The sequence below is a fragment of the Stylophora pistillata genome, chromosome 3 (genome assembly GCF_964205215.1).
Source record: "Stylophora pistillata chromosome 3, jaStyPist1.2, whole genome shotgun sequence".
Classification (NCBI taxonomy): Eukaryota; Metazoa; Cnidaria; class Anthozoa; order Scleractinia; family Pocilloporidae; genus Stylophora; species Stylophora pistillata.
Genome location: NC_142521.1, coordinates 15,123,008 through 15,145,790, shown reverse-complemented (window position 1 = coordinate 15,145,790; position 22,783 = coordinate 15,123,008). Strand labels below are relative to the sequence as shown.

At 38.2% G+C, this 22,783-nt stretch overlaps 3 protein-coding genes across 6 annotated transcripts; 1 reads left to right on the top strand and 2 right to left on the bottom strand.

Annotated features, from left to right (window-relative positions):
* Positions 1-96: 96 nt before the first annotated feature.
* On the bottom strand, positions 97-22,358 carry LOC111340156 (furin-like protease 1). Of its 4 annotated transcripts, none has more exons than XM_088753866.1 (17): positions 22,116-22,356; positions 21,672-21,820; positions 21,172-21,357; positions 20,651-20,749; positions 19,336-19,440; positions 18,820-18,948; positions 18,247-18,314; positions 18,064-18,152; positions 17,502-17,683; positions 16,924-17,139; positions 16,004-16,104; positions 4,720-4,823; positions 3,827-3,944; positions 3,132-3,448; positions 2,501-2,596; positions 1,249-1,308; positions 97-867 (listed from the first exon to the last, which is right to left on the bottom strand). In XM_088753866.1, exons 3-17 carry the CDS (start codon positions 21,328-21,330, stop codon positions 665-667), a joined length of 2,046 nt encoding a protein of 681 aa, XP_088609992.1. In that variant the 5' UTR covers positions 21,331-21,357; positions 21,672-21,820; positions 22,116-22,356; the 3' UTR covers positions 97-664. The 4 variants fall into 4 exon arrangements, with proteins under 4 accessions (XP_088609992.1, XP_088609991.1, XP_088609993.1 ...); XM_088753865.1 differs by having other exon boundaries at positions 21,676-21,820; XM_088753867.1 differs by lacking the exon at positions 21,672-21,820.
* LOC148734690 (melanocortin receptor 4-like) lies at positions 6,066-7,858 on the top strand. The gene has a single exon (XM_088753907.1). It carries the CDS (start codon positions 6,273-6,275, stop codon positions 7,233-7,235), a length of 963 nt encoding a protein of 320 aa, XP_088610033.1. The 5' UTR covers positions 6,066-6,272; the 3' UTR covers positions 7,236-7,858.
* LOC148734689 (adenosine receptor A1-like) lies at positions 9,728-11,682 on the bottom strand. The gene has a single exon (XM_088753906.1). It carries the CDS (start codon positions 11,231-11,233, stop codon positions 10,229-10,231), a length of 1,005 nt encoding a protein of 334 aa, XP_088610032.1. The 5' UTR covers positions 11,234-11,682; the 3' UTR covers positions 9,728-10,228.
* Positions 22,359-22,783: the final 425 nt, after the last annotated feature.

The following is a 22,783-nucleotide window of genomic DNA, read 5'->3' as shown; positions in this document are numbered from 1 at the left end:
ACTCAGTTATAGCTCATTTTGACAAGCAATTGTTTATAAAACACTAAAGATAAGTGAATTTCATTTTGTTCTCGAATAAGCTAAATCACAAAAGTGTAACATCATTAAATATTTCCTCATTTATTTCGCTTTTACAACTACCATTCGTCGCTATGCATTATATTCTATTATCATATGGCTGTATCTCACATGGACTGGGAACTACCGAATTCACGAATTTGATTGGCTGAAATCAATACTGAAAGCGGTCTAGATTTTCCCATCTAGACCTGCATCTAGACCAGTCTAGAATAAAGAGGTACAAAGAATATAAAAAATTGGCATATAAGACACAGCAATATAATAAACATCTTATTAACCGAGCTAGGTAGGTCTGTATGTGAGAATCTTGACCTCGGTCAAGATTAATTCTCCCATACAGACCTCCCGCTCGATTAATAAAAACTAAATAATGACTTCAGTCCTCTCATAACTTGACCACCGATATCGACTTCTGCAACCCGTTTTCCTTCTAGTTCATTTCCAAGTCCTCCCAACACCTCACGAGTGTCACCGACAAATCGGCTTACAAACGTTTTGTATCTTCGCGCCATATCTTACTTTACATACAGTGAAGAGGAGAAACAGCTACTGAACATGGAGATAACTTGCCTGCTTCGTTTATTTAAACACTTTGCATGGATTCTTTCCTCTCAGCTTCTGTTGAAGTGCGACTTAGTGCTGAAAACTTTACTTGGTCGGATGGTTCATCGGCACCAGATTTCCGTCGGCAAATTCCAAACTTACAATAGGCCACGGTTAAAATAACACTAACCAAACCGAGAACTGCGGCGCTGCTTATCAAAGCTACTTCTGTCTTCGTCAAGCCTGTAACACAGTAAAAGTTTCGTTAAGTACGAGGATCACACGAAGCTCAAGAGAACACTGAATAGATCGAGCTTATTCTAGGAGCAAAGGAGTGCCTGTAGTCGTAAGCTTTTATCGATTTTCAATTGAAAGTCTGAGGATGTGAAGCAGGCGTAAACGAGCAAATTCACTTCGCGTTTAATGGACATCACAAAGTATTCTCATCAATAAAATTTTACCGAAACACACCTGATTATGTTGTTTCATTATCAGTGGTGTTACGTTCAGGGTAACCGCTGGGGTCAAGCAATCTTTTTAGAGGCAATGGCAATAATAACATGTGTCAAGGGATGTGTCTCTGTTACACTGGAGAAACAACAAAAACAACTAAATCTGGTTCACCTTCACGGCGGGTAACAGGAGCAACAATATCCGGTATGGCTTCTGTACTTGTAGTCACGTCTAATAACATGTGCGGGGGATAAAAATTTTTATTAAAAACATGTCACACAGAGGAAAAAACATCAGTAAACTTAAACTGTACTTGTAAACAGTTGTGGAGAAAAGACTTTATTTCGTCAAAACATTTGATTTGGATGTAATCCAAAAGAGGTCCGCGGATCAGTGGAGGAATCATTTTCACGGGAAGAAAAAGGATCAGTATAGATCCGAGAAGAGGACCCCTTCTGAGGTTTCTATTCAGTTTCGAAGAAGCTACGGGACAATATTTTAATAGAGCTATACTGAGCGGCGAAAGTCTTTGGACGCTCTGCTACTTTTTGTTTTTTTCTATAACTTTCATTAATTCCCCCCCCCCCCCTCCTCTTCCTCTTAATCGTTGGCTGATGTTAAGAAAATGCCCACTAATATCTGGCATCTGGCAGTATTGTTATTGAAAAGATATATTGATTTGCAAGGAAAAAAAAAACATTGAAGGCGTCAGAATAAACCAAAATGAAACAAGGATGGTTCAGGATGGCCAAGATTGACACGGATTGAAAACGAAGCTCTAGAAAAAAGAATTAGAGCTAATTTTGAAATGGAAATCTTTCACGTAGCTCCTTTTAATTCAACGACGAAAAAAAGACCTAGTGATAATTTCATGGAAAGTATGCACGAACGATTTTTATGTACAAGTTGCGATGCATCAAAAAAAAAAAAAAAAAAAAAAGCCAACGAGTGATCGCAGCGAACGAGTGAGTTTTTTGATACATCGCAACGAGTGGATAAAATTTGTACCATCACTTTCCTTGGTAGGATGTTTTTATTTCTTACCTACTGAGATTTTTACGTACTGACCGACACATTTTAAAGTTTGAAAGCGAACAACTACGAAAATACACCGTTCGTCCAATCAGAGACACGAACGATAGCGCTTCGCAGTGTAAATCTCAGCATGGATGAAATAACGAGTGATTCATTCTTACATCAATTAAGATTCTTCTACAACTGTTCAAAAACATACTATAAGAATCATTGACTGAAATTATTGTTTCTAAAGCGATTTGGGAGTTGTTGTCGAAAGATGGAAAACTCCAACAGCTTAAGAACAGTTACCCCAAAATATCTCTTGGTTATTTTTTCCACTGATGACTTAAGTCGGAAAACTCCTGCGCCAACATTTTGGTAATAAGGTGCATGGGCGTTTACTCACTTGTCCTCGTGAAGGAAGGTCTTGATACATGAGGATTTTTTTCCAACGGATCACTGACTGTTCCGTAAAGATCAAGAGTCCAGTTAAACAAATAACCTGTAAAAAGCAAAAGAGTAATGTTCGGTAGATTAGCACCTCATTTATCTCCGGTGTCTGTGCAGCGTTCATGGGGGGGAGGGGTAGGGGGGAGGGTTCCTTGTACCAAGGTTCGCTTCTTAGCTCCATTCGTCTCAACATCGTGATGTTGAAGTGGCTGTCAAACGTTCGTTGCGATGGTTTCTGCAACTGTGCAAAAGAGGGAAGGTATAAGGCACTCTTACCTGAAAATTTGTGGAGGCGCGGTGGCCTCATGGTTAGTGCGCTCGACTCCGGATCGAGTGGTCCGGGTTCGAGCCCCGGCCGGGACATTGTGTTGTGTTCTTAGGCAAGACACTTTACTCTCACAGTGCCTCTCTTCACTCAGGTGTATAAAATAGGTACGGGCAATTTAATGCTGGGGGTAACCCTGCGATGGACTAGCATCCCATCCTGGGGGGAGTAGAAATACTCCTAGTCGCTTCATGCTACAGAAACCGGAGTTAAGCACCGGCCTAATCGGCCACTAGGCTCGTAAACAGACTTTACCTTTTACCTGAAAATTTGTAGGCTTTAAAATGGTTCCTGAACCTCAGTTTCCAAGTGCCTTCAGGATTTTCTCCCCAAAATTGCAGGCTAAGTATCGGCCAATTATTGAAATCTGTCGCAATTACGTCATTTGCGCGATATGGAAGGATTTGAGATGTGGTTCCACTAGGCGAGGTCAAGTAGCCTTCAAGGTAACCACGCCTGTCAAACCTGGCCTGAATTATAACGACCACGTGTTCCAAATATTGGATGGTGTTCTCGCCATTACAGTTAAATTTGGACACGTTCAGTGTCACTTCCGTGTCGCCATACTGCCCGATCAATCTGCAAAATGGAAGCATCAGTTGGTGTGACAAATTCACATTAGTTTTCAAAGGAGAAATTATAAAGCCCGACAGATTTCTTTGCTACACGTTTTTATCTTTTTTCAAGATTTGATTTTTTATAATCTTCAAAAGCGTTGCAATCACGTTGAACTACCTAACAAGACAAACATAACTTTCATTTAACCTTTTCAATAAAAATAAGTACTAAAAGACAAAAGACTGCCCTTGATGAGGAAGATCTTAAAATAAACTACAGCACTCTTCCTCCTTGACATTTGTCCGCTGGCAAAGCCAGGCTTTTTTCCACTATGCTCAACCTTATGAAGGTAGAGATGCAATGCTGTTGAAGTTTTCTCTTAAAAGTTTTCATTATCACCTGTTCACTCTGGGTTGAGGAATCTCGCATTTGATCTGTTCTGGCACTGTATGCCACGACCTGGAATAGTTTACCAAAGCTGCAGCATCCATGAGTCCAAATCCAAAGTAACTACTAACTGTAAAAGACCAGCAAATAATTTCTCCTAGCTCTTCTTGCCAAATGTTAAAAATAATACACAACTGGACTCACTACAGAGCTCTCTGTGGCTCAGTTGGTGAAGCATCCGACCACAAACTCGTAAATTTCGGGTATGAGGTTCTAGTTTTGACGTGGTACTATTGTCTTTTTGTGGAAGACGACGAAGTCCAACGGTTAAAGCGCTGGACTCCAGTCGAGTGATTCGAGTTCGAGGCCTGGCCCTGTCCTTGTGTTGGGTTCTTTGGCAAGACACTTGATTCTTACAGTGCCTCTTTACACCCAGAGGTATATGTTGCAGTTCAATTTTATCCTTGGTTCAAATTTTATTTTCCTTTGTTTCAAACTCATTATCATACATTAACATGACCGAGAACAAAGGAAAATAAAATTTGAACCAAGGATAAAATTGAACTACAACATATACATGGGTACTGGCCTACTGTTGAGAAGCTAAACAAATAAGAGCGGGTAGCCTCACGATAGACTGGTGTCCCATTCAGGGGAGCAACACGAATCCGGGTTGCTAAACGTTACAGTACCTATAGATAAGCTCTGGCTGAATGATTAAGAAAGACTAAGTGCATTTGTGCAAATACTCATATCCACTTGGTAAAGCTTCAAGGGGTAAAAAAGCACAAATCTGATTCTCCTCATGAGGCCTCCTTTAAAGTAAGGTTTTCTGTTTCAATGATAATCCTTGAAGACCCTCCCTTTCTATCTGAATGTCTGAACGTATCCAAAAGTAATCTCACCCCAAAGCCCAGCAGCATTTTGCATCCAGTCACCAGAACGAGGCACATCATGATTGGATGAATAAGCAATCAGATGCTGCACATCACGCCACGTTACCTCCGGACTGTTCAAAAGAGAAAAAGGAGATATAATCTGAGCGAAATGCGACAAATGGAAGATTCAATGTTTTAATCATCTCCTAATAGACATTTGCTCGACTGGCTTCCCGCCACCTATTTCCTAGTAGCTATAGAACAAAAGAACCTTTACCATAGGATGGGGGATCATTTTGAACTTTGCTTCCTTTTGATTAGAGATACCAGTGGCGGATCTAGGGAAAGGGCACGGGTGGCCCGCTCCCCTCTTATTTTGAGTAAAACAAATAAACAGAGAGGGAAGAAAAGCCGGCAGGTGAGCCCACACATAAAAAAATGCCCCACCCACCCCCCCCCCCCCACTAAGCTTAAGGTCGGGATACCCTTAATGCAATTTAGTAATGTTTCCTAATCTTATTGACTCATTGATTTCGTGCCACATTGAAAACAAGTCTTTGTGTTTAATCGATAAACGAATGTGCTGCTTACTCACAACAAAAAGTGATGTCACATTAAGTTCTCAAATCGGAGCAAGATGATCGTTGGTTTGATAACGAAGGGTAACACCGTTTTCATAATTTGGAAATTCTTTTTATTTTTTTTTTTTTCTTTACCGAGCATTATAGCTAGTTTTTTTTTTTTTTCCAAATGCAGAAACATCGAAATTGGAATGAAATCGAGTCATTTATACGTCAAAAGTGGAGGTCGAAGAGGCCGCGGGCTGTCGCCCGAAGGATAACGTTTTCGCTTTTCTGAATCGAATTCATACATAAAATTGAAAAAAATTGGAATATACTACCATAAGTGAATTGGAAAATCCGAGCCAAAAGAGAAGATTTACGTCAGCCTGAATCTCAAACTCGATATCCTCCTTATTGACGGTTTCTTTTAAAAATAGAATAAATTATGCTTCTTTTTTAATGCAGAAATGTCGAAATCGAATTACGCTACTTGAGCACACGTTGAAAAGTCCTCTCGTACTGAACCAACTCACTCATTCCAAGTTAACAGGGAATGGCTATAAATACCAAACTAACAATTGCACTTAAAACAGATGTTCCATTTCAAAAGTGCTATACCAATACAGTGCTTTTGTAGATCTCCGACAGATATTTGAACTCTGCCAAACTGTTCGTCGTGCTGTTCTGTGATTGACTGGACTGGGATTGACAGTTTGATGTCCTTTAGGGTGATAAGAACTACGTCAGGGCTTTGTTCATCTTGAAATAAAGGATGCTAAACGTCATTACTTTGTCATTTTGCGACTCGCGTTCGACACCCCTGTTCTCTGTTGGTTTGTTTGTCTCGCTGGTTCTTGTCAAGAAAACTATTTCTTAAGTAATAATTTGACGCAATATTTGTAATTACAACTTGAAGCGAAAAAGGTCTTCAGCTTTCATTTCAGTACACCTTTCGTCTCTGTGAATTTCAAGAGATATACAACAACGCTGAGCTGAGATTAGTCGAGAACAAATAGAATGGCGAACGTCACAGCCGAGGAAGAAGTTAACACAATCAAAACAGAAGTACTACACTTCATAAGCAGTGCTCCGGATGGCTTATCTATTTTTCTCGCAGCCCTAAACATAATTCTCGCCATCATCGGATCTTTGGGCAATGCTCTTCTCCTCATTGCTTTGCATAAAGTAACGTCTATTCATCCTCCAACAAAATTTTTCTTCCGAAGTTTGGCGATCACTGATCTTTTCGTTGGTCTCATCATACAACCAATGTACTCAATAACACTTATACCAGGGATAAGCCACACGAAACTTGTGTACTACAGCATCCAGGTAACTGGTATTTCTGGCTCAATTTTGTGCACTGTATCTATTTTGATGTCAACTGCAATCAGCGTGGATAGGCTTTTGGCGCTGCTATTGGGGCTGAGATTCAAACAGTTTGTAACATTAAAGCGCGTACGAGCGGTGGTGAGCTGTATTTGGTTACTGAGCTGTGCAATGGGCGGATGGAGATATAGTAATTGGGGCGCTGAGGCTTCGAAATTCACGTTGTTTGTTTTGATGCTTCTGTCGCTGATAATTTCCATCTGCTCGTACACAAAGATCTATCTCTATCTACATAATAAACGGGTTCAACTACATGCCAAAGAACAACGGGAGATCCCTCAAGAGCAACCGTCAAACGGGGGAGAAGATCGACTGAATATAGAAAGGTATAAGAGGTCGGTTTCTGGTATAGCATGGGTACAGTTGGCTTTACTTCTGTGTTTTATTCCCTTTACTATTGGAAGTATGCTATTCACTCACAGAAAACTGACCGGTGTGGCCTCTGGAATAGCACATTTTTGCGTATCAATCCCATATGTGTTGTTTAACCCAGCTCTGAACCCCATTCTTTACTGCTGGAAGATCAGAGAAGTCAAACAAGCAATGAAGGAGACTATCAAAAAATTAATTTGCTGTATTAAGCCTAACTAGTTTTTTTCTTCTTTTTTTTTTTTTTTATATATACGGTCAGCAACTTCGATATCACCTCACCTTTAGCTCTGACTTGGCATGGCGTCTTTCAAATATCTTTGGCACCATAAGGCGATTTTAATCCAAGTTTTAAAGTTATTTAGGACAAATATAAAATTTAAAGTCCGTTTTCCAACGTTACATGAAAACGAATAAAAATATATAAACCAAATTCACAACCGTTTTCAATGGCGAAGAAATCTACAGAAAATCAAAATTTTAAAGCATATACTCGAATTCAAAATTCGAGTCTAAATAAACAGTTGAAAATGGAAATGTTTTGATGAGAAAAAAAACTCAAATTATCAGGGACATAATGCAAATAGTAATTTGTATGTTCTCTTCTCTTAAATCCCTGTCGAGTCTTTAAAACACTTTTTCGGGAAAAAAGACATATAATTCACAGGGAGCTTAGAGTAAAAAGTAATTTCCATCAGTTTTTTGTACAGTTTAGGTAAATATTTGTAGAATGTATGTTTCAAAGGCAAAATGAATCTCTTAAACCAGATGATAAAAGCCTGCTAATTTCGCGATGCATGAAGTGTCTTTAAATGTAATTGAAATAAAAAACTTTAATTTGTTTACCAGTACGTGTATTTTAAAGCATTTTCAGTGAGAGAAAATTATTTGAAAGCGGTGTTAACCATTGACATGGAAATATGAAATTCGATCTTTAATTAACCTCTGGCTGTGCTGATTTCAAGAAATTGATTTTTGGATTCCGTTTTACAACGCCGACGATAAACAGAAAATAACAGTGACTCATCAGAAAAAACCTTTCACCAAATCGCCGGGTGACAACGATAACACCGAATATTCATCGACACAGGAAGTTTGAAACAGCAGCTGAATAACCATCCCCTATTTTCTTAAAAACGTTTGCAAGGCTGGGGGTGTATAAAACGTTACGAGAGAGGATTACATCTCTATCATAAAAGCGTCTGTAAACCAAATAATTTCCACCTGCGTCTACCTCGGTAATATACGCTCCATCGGCTTTCAGATAGCGAGGGAAAGATGTCACCTCGCAACTAAATCAATTTCGATCGCCTTTTACAGGAGCTTTGTTTTTTTAAGTTTTGCATGCAAAGTTTGCGTGAACAATTGAAGTAAAACAGGGATGCGAAATCTAAAGAGCAGAGAATAGGGAAGAAAAGACTTTGAAGATGCAAATGGGTGTATCAGACTCTGATCGGATCTTCCGATTAGCTTTAATTAACTTAACATGAATGGCTTTCATTGAGATCTTTTTCCTTTTTCACCCAATGGAGAGCAGAAATAATTTTCATGCGTTTCAAATATTATATAATTGAGTTCGGATATAACGCGCACTGTCATTGGTTGAAAGGGCGTACTCTATCAGAGTGCAGAGCATAGAGCTGAGCTAAAACTGTCATCTGCCAATTTGTACTTTTTCAGTAGCTTTTATTTTCGTTAATTGAAAGTAAATTTCGGAATAAGCGTTCCTGTGAATTTGGCGGTCATTCATTCACAATATGCAAACCTTAAGCGATTTGTTTTCCAATTGTCATGTGAAAAAACTTGCGTGTTTTCATGTGACACATTTAGGCCGGTTTTCACTGAACCTTTCACGTTCAGATTCTATGTTAAGACTCTAAAACTTCAAGCTCAGGTGTTAAATTCGGCCCAGTTTGTGAACTATTGCAGATTGTAAAGTTTGATGGTTTGTGAATTATGATAGTTTGTCATTTTTGACAGCTTTAGTGTTGTTCAATCAATCAGATTACTTGAACCATTCTAACGAGAATTCTGATTGGCTCATTGTAACCTGCTCTGGGAGAGTATAGAACATGCTGACTGCATTTTGCTCAGCAAACAAAATTTTTTTTTGAAAATTGAAAGTAATGCATGGGAAATTTAAGGGATTCTTTACAATATAACAAAAAAGTGGAGTCTGTTAAGCCGAAAATAAACGCCGCTTGAAATAGGCACGGATTACCGTTCACAACTCACGACTTTGCAATGAGGGAAAATGTCAAACCATACTGCTTAATTTTCATTTCTTATCTGCTTCTAATAACTTCCTAAAGATATGGATCTCATGAGAAGACCTAAGTCGCCCGCGAGTTTTCTGTGACCTGGCTGGAAGATCTGAACGATATACTCTAGACCGCTCTCAGTTGCGCCGGTGACAAAAATACCAATTGCGCACGTTTTCAGAAAATGGATCATTATCTAAATTTTGTTTGTTCGCTTGTTTATCTGTTTGTTTGTTTGTTTTTTTTTTTTACAATAAAGTTAGCTTGTATCACTGGCGCAACGCGTGTGAATTCGTCTCGAAGATGTGTGCGTATCCTTGAAAAGTATGCTCAGGAGTTTTTCAAAGCAGAAACGTTGTCGCTCAAGGGTACTATTGCTAAACCGAATGCCTGGGGCCCATGCGTTTGAGCCTATTCTGAATCACTGTAAAAACTTGACACTAAATACACAGGTACAATTCAGAAGCTTCATCTTTTTCGTTACATATTATTACTGCGCACTGAATTTTGAGGCGGAAGTACTTAGCTTGTAACTTATGCCCTAAAAATTTCATGTCGTCGTTTAAACATCCTGTTTCCGCCTGAAAATATTTACATGAAATTAAAACAATCGAACATAAGATTCAACATCAACATCATTTTTATGATGATTTACGAATTTTACTTATTTTTACCTTTACAATTTTTTCTTTTCAAACTTAACTGTAAATACAAATTTTGAATAACAGTTCACTCTTTGAGGTTTTTCCCGGCCCCGTCAGTTTGTATAGCGTTTATAAATGGTTTTGAATCTCCTCTAATTTACCTTGTTTCCAGATGGCGTTTAGAAATTGAAATCGAGATTCGATTTTCAATGTCAAATGAATATTATGCCACTTAAACTGAATTTACAGCGTCGCCTTGTGGTGTTAGATGTCCGGCTTTCAAAGACGTCATGCAGAGTAAAAATTTAAGTTAAGCTCGGGTAGTGTCAGTAATGCTCGACGAAAAAAAGGGCCAGCTTGACTTGAAACAGCAGTTCAATTTGTTGACAGTCTGCTTCATCGCTTGTTTAACTTCCCTGATCTTCCAGCAGTAAAGAATCGGGTTCAGAGCTGGGTTAAACAACACATACGGGATTGATACGCAAAAATGCGCTATTCCAGAGGCCACACCGGTCAGTTTTCTGTGAGTGAATAGCATACTCCCAACTGTAAAGGGAATAAAACACAGAAGTAAAGCCAACTGTACCCATGCTATGCTAGAAACCGACCTCTTATATCTGTCTATATTTAGTCGATCTTCTCCTCCGTTTGACATTGGTTCTTGGTAGACCTCACGATGTTTTTTTGCGTGTAACTGAGCTTGTTGATTTTGTAGGTAGAGGTAGATCTTTGTGTACGAGAAGATGGAAATTATCAGCGACAGAAGCATTAAAACAAACAACGAGAATTTTGAAACTTTAGCGCCCCAATTACTATATCTCCATCCACCCATTGCACAGCTCAGTAACCAAATACAGCTCACCACCGCTCGCACGCGCTTCAGTGTGACAACCTGTTTGTATCTCAGCCCCAATAGCAGCGCCAAAAGCCTGTCCACGCTGATTGCAGTTGAAGTCAAAATCGAAACGGTGCACAGAATTGAGCCAGAGATGCCAGTTACTTGGATGCTGTAATACACAAGATTCTTGTAGCTTATCCCTGGTATAAGTGTTATTGAGTACATTGGCTGTACAATAACACCAGCGAAGAGATCAGTCACCGCCAGACTCCGGAAAAAAAGTTTTGTTGGAGGATAAATAGACATGACTTTAGGCAGTGCAATTAGGAGAAGAGCATTGCCCAATGTCGCAACGATGGCGAGAACTATGTTTAAAGCTGCGAGAAAAATAGATAAGCCGCTTGGAGCACTGCTTATGTAATGCAAGATTTCTGTACTGACAGTGTAAGCTTTATCTTCGGCAGTGACGTTCGCCATTGATGCCCGTGTTTTGTGATGGTTCTCAACTTATGTCAGCTCGGAGTTATTAATGTATTGATCATAAAATCCTTCGAGAAAAAAGATTAACTTATATTAAAAATCGGAGACCCATCTGCTTCTCTCTCCAAGTCGTTAACTGTTGAGATCGCATTTCAAACTCTCGCCAAAAGGTTTGATCTCCTGATATTTCTCAATTATCCGCAACGACGGGGAAGTACAAGTCAAAAGCGGTTCGTTTGTTAAATGACAGGAGTTATTTTGATCAAATCACCAGTCATTTCCGCTATTTGTCGTTGGGAATTAATAACTTAGTAGGTGTCATCCCACATTTAACAGATGCATCATAAATTATGTTTCTTGTTATCTTTTTAAATTTATGAAGTGGGTTGTGCCGCAGAAGGCCTTAGTGCCAGAGTTCTTTTTATATTGGCAACATCATAAATCTTGTTTTAAGTAATAATTTTAAATCTATGGATTACCGTGGGATGGAAAGACTCTTAAAACACAAATTCTTTTCCAATTGGAAACATTAGCTCCCCGCTCAGACATCTTGGCGCCCAGAAATTTACCGATCAAGAAGAAAACGAAAAAAATTAGAGGCATCGCAATATTATTTCAAATAATTAACAATTATTCAGGGAAGTGTAGGTGGTAACAGTGGATACGTCTGAACTGTGAAGTGGCGAGGTCACTTCTATCACTTTCACTGACATGGGGGTGAATAATTTTTATTTGGTATACGTACCACACAAAAACCTAAAAAAATTGGTTTATTTCTATCAAAATACCAAAAAATGGTCAGAAATTAATGAAACTTCTTGATGCAGGATGTTTTCTCTTCGCCTGCTTGCAGGTGATTGGTGTTTGTTTATCACTTCCGAACTAGCCAATCAGTGCACTGAAGAAGTATTCACCTGTGTGGCATATACTAAAAGTCATTATTGCGAGTTTTATTTTGTTTTGTTTTGTTTTTGATTTTTTGAAGCGTTTAGACCATTTGAATAATTTTGTGTTCCGTCAGGTATCTGCTTATACTTACTTCGTAAAAGAAAAGATGGGGGCGTTTTGCACCAAAATTCACCTCTTAGAAATGTAATTAATTGGCTTTCTCTTCATGAAAATTACGTTTTCCACATGTCAGTTTGGACTGACAAACTTAAGACTACATTATTACACAGAACTGTCAAGGGCATACAGAATTCAAATAGATCATTGTTAGTAAACTTGCTTCTACTAAAGCTAGATAAAATATTTAGACCTGTTTAAAAAGTACAGTTCAAAATTGACCTTTTGGATTTAAGCGTGACGCTGGAAAATGCGGTAAAAAGCGCGCTCATGAGCCACGAACTTTTAGATTTTCGTGCGGCGTTTTGTAAGTTGGGGATATATTTGAGGAAGGTGGGGGGGCAGTTTACCTAAGGGGACTTAGTAATAAGAATGGAAAGACAAAACGCCAATAAAATAACATTTCGCCACAAGCTAATCCCGAACCATGTTTAATTCAACACTCTGATTTTAACTGGAATCCCATCCGACTAAAATTCATTCAAACCCAGCTAAGAAATTATTCTAACCGCCATTGTCATTCCAGCATGCCTCAAAGGGGAATGTACTGGTATTAAGCTTGAAATGAAGACAGAGGGGTAGAATAAACAGGAAGGAATTGCGTGAAAATCTCACAGAATTAATTCAACCTATGACTTTCAAAACACCTGGTAACTGTGAACATATCCTTTTTGTACTGATCCTTCACCAAGAGAGCTCATTCCTCCTTTGAATCATATCAGGGACCTTAATAGTCAGCACGGCGACGGCAAGGAGGACGTCGATAAAAAAACGAATTTCTACTTTTAATTAGAATTTCGAAATTGGCTGCATGTGTTTACCATCTCATGATCATACGGCGCCACAACCCAACCTCAACATAACGTATAAAAGTAGCGTTGAGTTCCAAATGGAAATTAAAATGATTTGCCGTCGCGGTTTCGGTTCACAGACGACGTAAATTTTGGTGAATTCACGTTGTTTTTTTGCAAAGGACGGCAAAGAAATGTTCTAAGTTTCAAAATGCACGTGCTGAGCAATTATTATTAGGGACTTTAAGCAATCAGGACGGCAACGCCACGGAAGACGTCGATTAAAAAATGAGTTTCTACTTTTAGTTAGAATTTCGAAAATGGCTGCATGCGTTTACCGTCTCATAGGGCGCCAGACCTCAAACTCAACATAACGCATAAAAGTAGCGTTAAGTTCCAAATGTAAATTAAAATAATTCGCCGCCGCGGTTTCGCTTCGTAGACGACGCAAATTTTGGTGATTTCACGTTGTTGTTTTGCAAAGGACGGCCAAGAAATATTTAAACAAAGTTTTAAAACGCACGTGCTGGGCTATTGTTCTGCCAATTAGATCTACTGTTTATCCACGTTCTCGTTGCCGTAGCCTCGTGGCTTGCTTAAGGTCCACACTAATTCAGTCAAAGTCTCCGAATCATTTCACCCCGAAATGACGAGTGATCAGTATTATTCTTTTAAATTCATTTTCTCTGAACTCGAAATTTTTAAGTTCAAACATGCTAGCAGGATATTTCATTCGATATCATCCGCTCCTCTCCAGAATTTAAAAGAGATTTTCACTGAAGCCTACAAAGAACACATTAAACTTCTCAAACGTGATTAGAGTTTTGTTTTTCGTAGCATTAAATGAAGGTCCCTTAGGTCTCAAATCTTTGTTTACGAAACGATAAGGAGCTGGGGTCACGCTATTTGAGAATGTTTGCAAAACATTGACAGCTGGATGGCTTACTGTGGAAGCTAAATGTTGGTTCTCAATGTATATTAGCTTTCTGCCCAAAAAATAATTCTAAAATACTATAATAGTCGCTTCTATAACCTTCCATGTATGGCTTTCTCCATGCTAACATAACCGAGCTTCAGTTTTTTTTTTAAATTCTGTTTTGTTTGTAAGGAACTATTCAACCCGTGGGGCAGTCGGTTAACAACATGCTGAAAGCTTATTGAATGTGCAAGAGTACACAAATTTTCATCCAGTTGTATTTTAAGTGCCATGTTTTTTGAATCTCCATCAATTCGACATGTATTCAACAGCTGAAAACTAAAGTTCGAGTGAGGTTATACTTCTTGTTATTCAAAATGTGGAGGTGCTACAAAAACAACATTAACAACAACCAATATCATCTAAAAAACCTGAAAACTTATTTAAAAACTTTTCGGACTGAAAAATTGGAAATAAAAGAAAACTATACAGTCACACCTTCAAAATTAAACATTCAAACGAAAAGAAAAAAAGATGTCTTTTACGGTTATGCAGTTCCGATCTTTGTAGCGGAACAAATAAGAACCGAGATATAGACCGGATGTATGGCTTCAAATTCACCTGCCGTGTTTGCAAATTTGTTGCTTGACTGAGCCAAAACTTTCCTTCGTGAGTGAAAATGTCTTTTCTGCATTTATTATATCAACCTGCGCGTCACATGTCTGATTCACACGTTCAATAACTAAGCATGGCAACAGATCTTCCTCTGTGACGTACCAAGACATTGATACGACTACCTAGTCAAAATTATACAGCGCTTTATTATTTGCTTTATTGTGATTTTTTTTTGGGTTGCTCACACAATCTAGATTTTCAAAATATATGAGACATTTGGCGCTGTCATGAAAAATGCGTCTTTTAAGTGTCGATTTTTTGTTGTAATCACCGTTTCACGCCCGACCAAGTGGGCGTAGAATGAATTAAACTTCTCGCAGTCGATTTCAATTCACGGGAGGATTTTATTCAATTAGAAGAGAGCTAAAAGGAAGTTCGGACTGGCAAACTTGACCACGATTTAACTTGACGAAAATTGCCGCGAGTTTGTTTATGCTTATCTCAGCTTGGATAAAAGTTTAAAGGATAAAAGTTTGCCAAATTCAGACCTTGAAATTAATTTTTGCTGGTTACGTGACCTTGACTGTATCAATAAAGTGCGACTACAATTCCATTAGGAAGTACAAACCCTTTTAATTGACGATAATCAACACAGTGTTTTGAAAAAAACATGATTATAGCCTCCTCACATTTTACAATTCTACGGAACAATTATGTGTAGACGCAAAAAAATACGCATGTTCAACATGTGGGAAAAAAAAATAAAACAAAACTCAAAAATTTTGAGCGTGCAATGAATAACTTAGACTCAATTTACCTTTATTCCAAAGGCAACCGAGTCTTAATTGAGACACGAATATTTTTCATCCTTTCATATCGAGAATTTAAGCCTGGTTAGCGGACTAAGATTTCCGCTTGATACCAACTCATATGGAAAATTTAAGTGACTTCTTTACTTTCTTCAGATCGAGCTTTCTAAAAGCTCCGGATCGCGTGATCTCACCAAAGTTTTCAGTTTAATAGGCAACTGCCACTGGCATTGGAGTAAAAATTACCGAGAGGCAAACGATTCTAAAGCCATTCTTTAGACATAACATTTACATAATCGCAATTGAAACCAAAGGTTTAGTTGGGGGGGTGGGGGTGGGGGGAAGCGGGGGCGCGTAAAAACGAAGAGCGATACTGGGAAGAAATGGTCGTTACGCACACTAGAAAGGCGTGTGAGAAAGGCGAGGAACGACAAGATTTGGAATAAAAAAAACCAAGCTTTGGAAGCACGTAAAAATTGAAAGCTACGAAATCGCCATAATAAGAAAGAGTAAGTAACAAGAAAGAGTAAGGTACCTACGGTATATTTGTTAGTTGGTTATATCTACTTACTTGACCTCCATCGCCAGCGCTATGATCCCAGAAGCCAATGCAGTCGCCGCAGAAGTGGCTTCAAATGTTGATGAACAGGTGCTATCAAGATCTGAAGTGATCTGGAAAAAAAAAAAAAAAGAAGAAATTAGGAGAGACAATAAAAGTTTAAGCATGTGTTTTCAGTTACGACAAACGGAAAAGGTGGATACTTTTCTCAGTAACCTCGAATTTACCTCGACGAGCAAAACAAAATACTTTTTGCCTTTTTTTGCCGATGCAAAATTGGCACAAAAGTCTGAAAGCAGAAGCCAAAAGGAGCAATTGTTCCCTTAACGCCATGTCCAACCACTCTGCTGGTTGTGGAAAGGATTTTCTACAATTTTCTGTTGGTTTTATTTCACATTAAGAACAAAAGTGAGCGGAATCAGACGAACATTTTTCCGTTCATATTTGCAGTAAGAGAGGTCGTTCTAAATCTCTCCAGTGTGTGTGAGTGTGTGGCAGGGAACGAGGGGGAGAGGCAGACAGCATGAGTAGGAGAGCTCGCAAGGCTCACTTCTTATCCCTAAAGTAACGTTTAATTCCTGGAAATTATTCAGAAAGATTGTCTCCTGGTTCTCCAGTTCTCTCCCTCTCTTAAAAGAGTCTTGAAAACCGACGCGCCCGTCGTAATTCCACGTGGGATCAGAGAATGAGGAGCTCCTTTGGGTAGGTGTTTTTAAGCAAAACCGTACTCTCAATTATCTTTAATTTAAGCAAACTTTTCATCTAAACACTGACTTTTGTAAACAGTGTCCGGAAGACATTAAGGTTACAACCCACTCACAGAGAAACTCTGAGGTTCCCTGCGTCATCAAACTCGCGCTAAAAGTTACCCCGGTAGGCTGAAAATCAACCGGCCTTAACTAACTAACTTACGAACTAACAGACATGCTTACGATTGAGTCGACTTCTCCCTCATTATCCTGGCTGTAAGTTGCAGCCATCACAGCGGAGCACCTCTCTGCATATCCTGGGATACTTCCATTCTTATTGACTCCAGATACTGTTATGGTAAACACACTGTTGGCATATCCATTGTAAGCACAGCTATCATACTGACGTCCTCCATTTCCAGCGGCAAAGACAAAAATCGATCCCTTGCCAAGTCGACCCTGGCCACGAGGAGTGACAAGTTGCACCATAACATTTCATAAAACGTTCAAATGTACATAGTCAGAAAATGTAATTATTAATAAAATATTAAAAAAGACTGGTGAAATGGTGAAAGACCCTCAAAATGCAAAGCTATGATACAAATGCTGAATGAAAAAACCTTGATTTAAAAAGATCAAGCGCTGGTGACTTGCAAAGCTGCAATGGAACGCAAATGTAATTGCGAAAGGCTATTAGCCTCTAGAAGAAGCCTTCTTCGTGGAATTAACTACATTCATACATTATAAAGGTCAGTGGAGGATCCCTCAACCTCGTTTCTAGGAGACCCGGGAAACTGGCAGAGGATCCCTTAGATACTCACTGTTTTGGTCCCTTCTTCCAACTGGCCCCTTGCAAGTTCGCCAGGTCCCTCCATGTCCCACCCGGTGTCTTCTGGACCCCAGCTGCATGAATAGATATCTATATAGTCTCGCTTGTATTCAAAAGCTAATGCTTCCATGGAATCTGTTGAATCATCGTCTTCTTCTCCAAAAATACGAATACCTACACAGATGTGAAGATACACCAACTAAAATATTTGATCAAGCAACTACGAATTCGAGATTCAGCTTGAGTCGCTGAACTTGAAATACATCAACTCGGTAGATACGCCGCGTTGCACAAAAACAAAGATTAGAACTCTTATCGTATCGAGTGTCGTAACACCGAAACCCACGTTATTACAGTAGCCAATCAGGAGAAAGGGAAATACCGTAGGAGCCAATGAGAACTCAAAGCCGTGATTGGTTTTACTTTTCTATCTGATTGGTTGAGAGAGTGGCGCCAGTTTTCTTGACCAATCACAGACCGAAATAAAGCAAAACCAAAGCTAACACTCAATTGAAAATTGTTCCAGGCGCTTTGCCCCTTAATTAAATAATTACCTCCAAGTCTGGCGTTAAAGGCAACTCCTACACCGCATTCAGTATTGTTAGCAGAAGCTGCAATCACTCCAGCACAGCGGTTACCATGCCTACAAGAGAACACTTCGGCAGTTCACAGAAATGAACGCCTTTCCCAAACCTCTGACAAAATGACTAACTAAAGTTCACAAAAACCAAGCATACCCTGAAAAATTCCCCATTGGATCAGGTATTTCATCAAAATCCACTAGATCAAAACTTGCTGAGGGATCCTGCAGAAAATTGTGAAATTATAATGAAATCACTAATTAAATAATGAAATGGGTAAGCATCAAACAAATACTTTCCAGTAACAAAAAAGGCCACGATATGATGAATCACAAATGCAAGGAAAATGAAGGCATTATAACACTGTGAAACTAACTTCAAGTAAAACTCCTTGCTGACCCTTGAGCGGTGGAATGAAAGAAATCCAAGCATCTCTTTCATTCATCAATTCGTCTGCTGATGCCTCCCCCCATCTCCTGCTTTTTTTAATAATAGCATTCCAAATTGTTTTGAACCCATCAAAAGCTAAAAAGAACTCAAATCCTATTTGGAGCATTTTTGAGATCAAATAAATAACACTTCCTACTGTTATCTGAAGGAAAGTACCTCTGTCAGTAATGGTAATACTTTCTAACTTGTAATAAGCATTTTTTGTCCTTATCTTAGCAAGAGTTATCCAATGCACACCAAACTAGAAAAAAATTCCTGCACAAGAATACTGAGACTTACATAATTATCTTCAAGGTCAGGATGAGACTGTTGTAGGCCATCATCAACAACTGCGACAACAATCCCTTTCCCAGTTACACCCTGTTGCCATGCCTTGTTAATATTCATTCCTCTCCCACCAGGAGGATTCTGTTAAAATTGTGAGTTGTGTGAAACAAAAATATATCATAATACAAATAATTATTTTTGATACGCAGCTTTACTTGTAAACTGTCATTAAATGTAATAATTCCATTAATGTTTTTAATAATCCAATAATAAGTTCAAAATCTTTTTTTTTTTTTCTAGCCAGGTAAAATGACAAAAAGCACCACTGGTATCTAAATTCTAAAAAGCAAAGAATAGAAAAATGAAGAGGACATTTCTTTAACAAACAGTTGTTATCCTTCAAAGTAACAAAATAGGCTTGCGTATGATGCACGATCCTATTTAATACCGCAGTTCAAAATATATGAACTTCATATATTCATTGTATCTAAAATAGGCTTGACTATAAATTTTAAACTTTATACTCACCAGATACCACATCTGGTCCCTCCACCTTGGATCATTAAAGGACAGAGACATTGCTTGATCATAAAGAGCCCTTTCCTGCCTTATTTGCTGGGCAAACCACTTCACCTACACCCACGAGATACAATCAAGAATAAATGGACAACTTGGACAAAGCGATTAAATGCAAAATTAATATCACTTGTAGGAAAATACAATTTTAGGCAACTTGTTTAAATCTCTTTGGAAAACTAATGTAATTTTTTTCTTTGGTTCAAAGAGGTGTAAAACTTGGAATCAAAGATAATGTTTTAAAAGTGAAACCAGAATGGTGATTATAACTTAATACACCATACAAGTCTAATAAATGAATCATTACTTTACATAATAGATACCGAACTCTTGGACTCATTGATATACAATTTTATTTAATCTTGCCCTTATAACTTCTCTGCCTCTTTTCTTCTACTATTACAGTCATGGTGGTTATATAGTCATTGTGTCATGACACTGACTAACTTCACCTTCTCAGACACTTACACAGTTATTATTATTAGAATTATGAATATGATCGGTATATACAACACGTCAAGTAAATAACTAGTGCTTTTTGTGCACACAGATTGACTGGTTTGAAAGTGATAAGCAAGTACCATTTACCTCTAAGCAGCTGAAGGGACAAAATTGCAAGTCAACAATTTTAGTTTCTGACCATTTTTTGGTATATTGACATAATTATGTAACTTGATTTTTTTCAGTTTCTGTGTGGTATATACTTATTAACAATTATTCAACCCAGTGTTCGTGAATTGGTGGTGGATTCCCACCAATAACGTAGCTCCTTTTTCTGCCTTTAAAAGCACACACAACCCACAATTCCTCTATTCGCTCCGACGAAGGGCTAACGCTCGAAACGTCAGCTTTAGTAATCATTACAGTGGCCAATTTACCATTTCAACTTTGTTGATATATCCAAATTATTAAATATTCATCACTATATTCACCTCCACTTCAGTGAATAATTGTTAATTAACATTATCATTGTGATTATTATAGAATCTAATCATCTTTGTTGTGTTGCTGTTGCATTTAACACTATTATTGCAGTTTCATAATTCAATAAAATGGCCACATCTTCAATTCCACTTTGCCATTTTTTCCCTATCATAGTTTTATGTATTTATTCATCTACATGAACAGAGTGCTACACATGTTCCATTCTGATTGTGTCCAATTTGCTGTTGAAGTGCAAATAACATATCCTCTATCGTATCTAACTTTAAGGAATGACAGCCTAAATTTCTAGTAGCTGAGAGTAAAAACAAATATATATGCCAACCATTGGTTCTTGACACAGGCCATCTGTGTAAGTGTAACTTGGATGTGAAGAAATCTGTGGAAGGTCCTTGTGCTCAAAAAGATGGTAATTGGAGTAAAGCTGAAAATCAGCGAAAACAATTAAGGACAGTTTATTGGAGAACAAACTCAAATTATCATTATCACAATATCAATGTTGTCAAGATCTTTAAATTCACTGTTATAGGCTTTAAAGCAATTTCTCTGAGCCTTGTTATTCAAAGCTTGGTTAAGATAACCTGGGTTAGTGTGAAATCTGATATCAGATCCAAAAGCTTTAAAAGAAAGTTCAGTATTAATTTTTCATCTACAATTTGATGATAGGATGCTCTTAAGAGAAGACTGAGGGAAAATAATCCCAAAGAGGCTTTTGAATAAAGGAATACAGAAAGGGAATTAAAATTTAACCTTGGGTGTGCCCTAATTGGCCTATGAACAACTGGGCCCTGCTGGTGTCTTATCTTACGTACACCACCTTGTAGCTTGAGGACTGCCAAAAAGTACCTTCATTTTATAATTAAATCCATTCCTTTCAGCAATATTCTTTACAGAGCTGATATCTCCATCAATCTTTACAGCCCAAGTGTTGGTATACCTCAGTTCTCTCTTAGATATACAGGTATAGGACAAAGCCAGAAGGAAAAACAGTTTTAAGAATGCCATCTGATAAGAAAAGAGTCAGGGAGAAGTCTGAAATAAAAAAAAAAAAAAAACACCATGTAAAAGTTACATATATTACCTTACAGTCAACCTTCACTTGTGCTTTTGTTCTTTACGACCACATGGAATCTATTTGAACACCACGCAAGTACACTGAAGTAATTTTCTAACAACAGTAACATAGTAGGGTCATGGATCAATGGCTGTTGCATTAAATACACAAGTCAGATTTATAAAGTACCTTATTATCGAAGTTACAAAAATGAGATACGGAAACGCAGCGACTCTTTTCAAATAGCCTTTCTAGCAATTGCCATACATAAATGAAATAAAAGTTAATATACCTACTGTTCAAAAATATAAACAATGTCTTGTGTTGTCATGAAGTAACTGGGCGAAGTTTTCGGACAATAACCTTACAACACAGCTGTTTAAACATCGAGCACACAGCTGCGACCTCCAAGGCTTTTCAGTAAAACTTTAATTTTCAGATCTACCCGTAAAAGAAAAGAAACAGTCCTTCAAGAGAGATGAAGTGAAAGAGCGTGATCATGGAAAAACTTTGTTAATTGTGCATGTCATTTTCGCGATTCATCGCCATGGCGTTAGGCAGTTTTTAGACTGCGATAATCGCATAATTCGCCATTATCTAATACGCCGTCCTTTCAAGCACTGAAAGGTAATCACGGATAAAAAGCGTAAGAAGATCTACAAGAACCTTGCATACTCTCAGCGAAGTTAACAGCCTTGAATCTAAGGTTGCTAATTGTCTACAGGTAAAAAATTACCTTATTAAGCATCACACTTTAAAAATTTCGTTTTGAAATCATTGAATGTCGTCGATCAAACTCGGCTGCCTCTGCATGCTTTAAAAAGTAAAGCAAAGGATTTCATTTTAAATTTTATCGCCTCTATAGCAACGTATGGTGGCTGCAGAGTGAGAAATAGGTGATCGTAATCACGCCTTCTTATAGAAGTTCGTGACCCCACATGCATCACTGACCGCCATGTTTAATCGCGGCTTAGCAACCAAACGAGGAAAAGGTGCGAAACGGAAAATTGGAACTGGAACTAGAACCGGAACCGGAACTGGATCAGGGACCTCTGGAAATTATTCGAAATTTTATCCTCAATATTTTGGGACTCTACGCAATCTAGCAGAAGAGGGCATTCCTTTTACATTACCTTTCCAAATGTGTCTTTCTCTCAAGTTTTGAAGTACAGAAGTTTTTATTTTTTAAATCCTTCAAAACGTCCACACTTCCGTAACGCTCTGTCTTATGACGCTGCGAAAAGGATCTTCATTAAATAGGAGATAGATTATACACTCATATACATAACATCCTTATGTCTTAAGCGAAAAACTGTGACCATCTTTCCACTGACAAAATCTGTATCCCGCAAGCTAAATTAACGATTTTCAAATTTATCACGGAAATATGCTTGTCGCAGTATT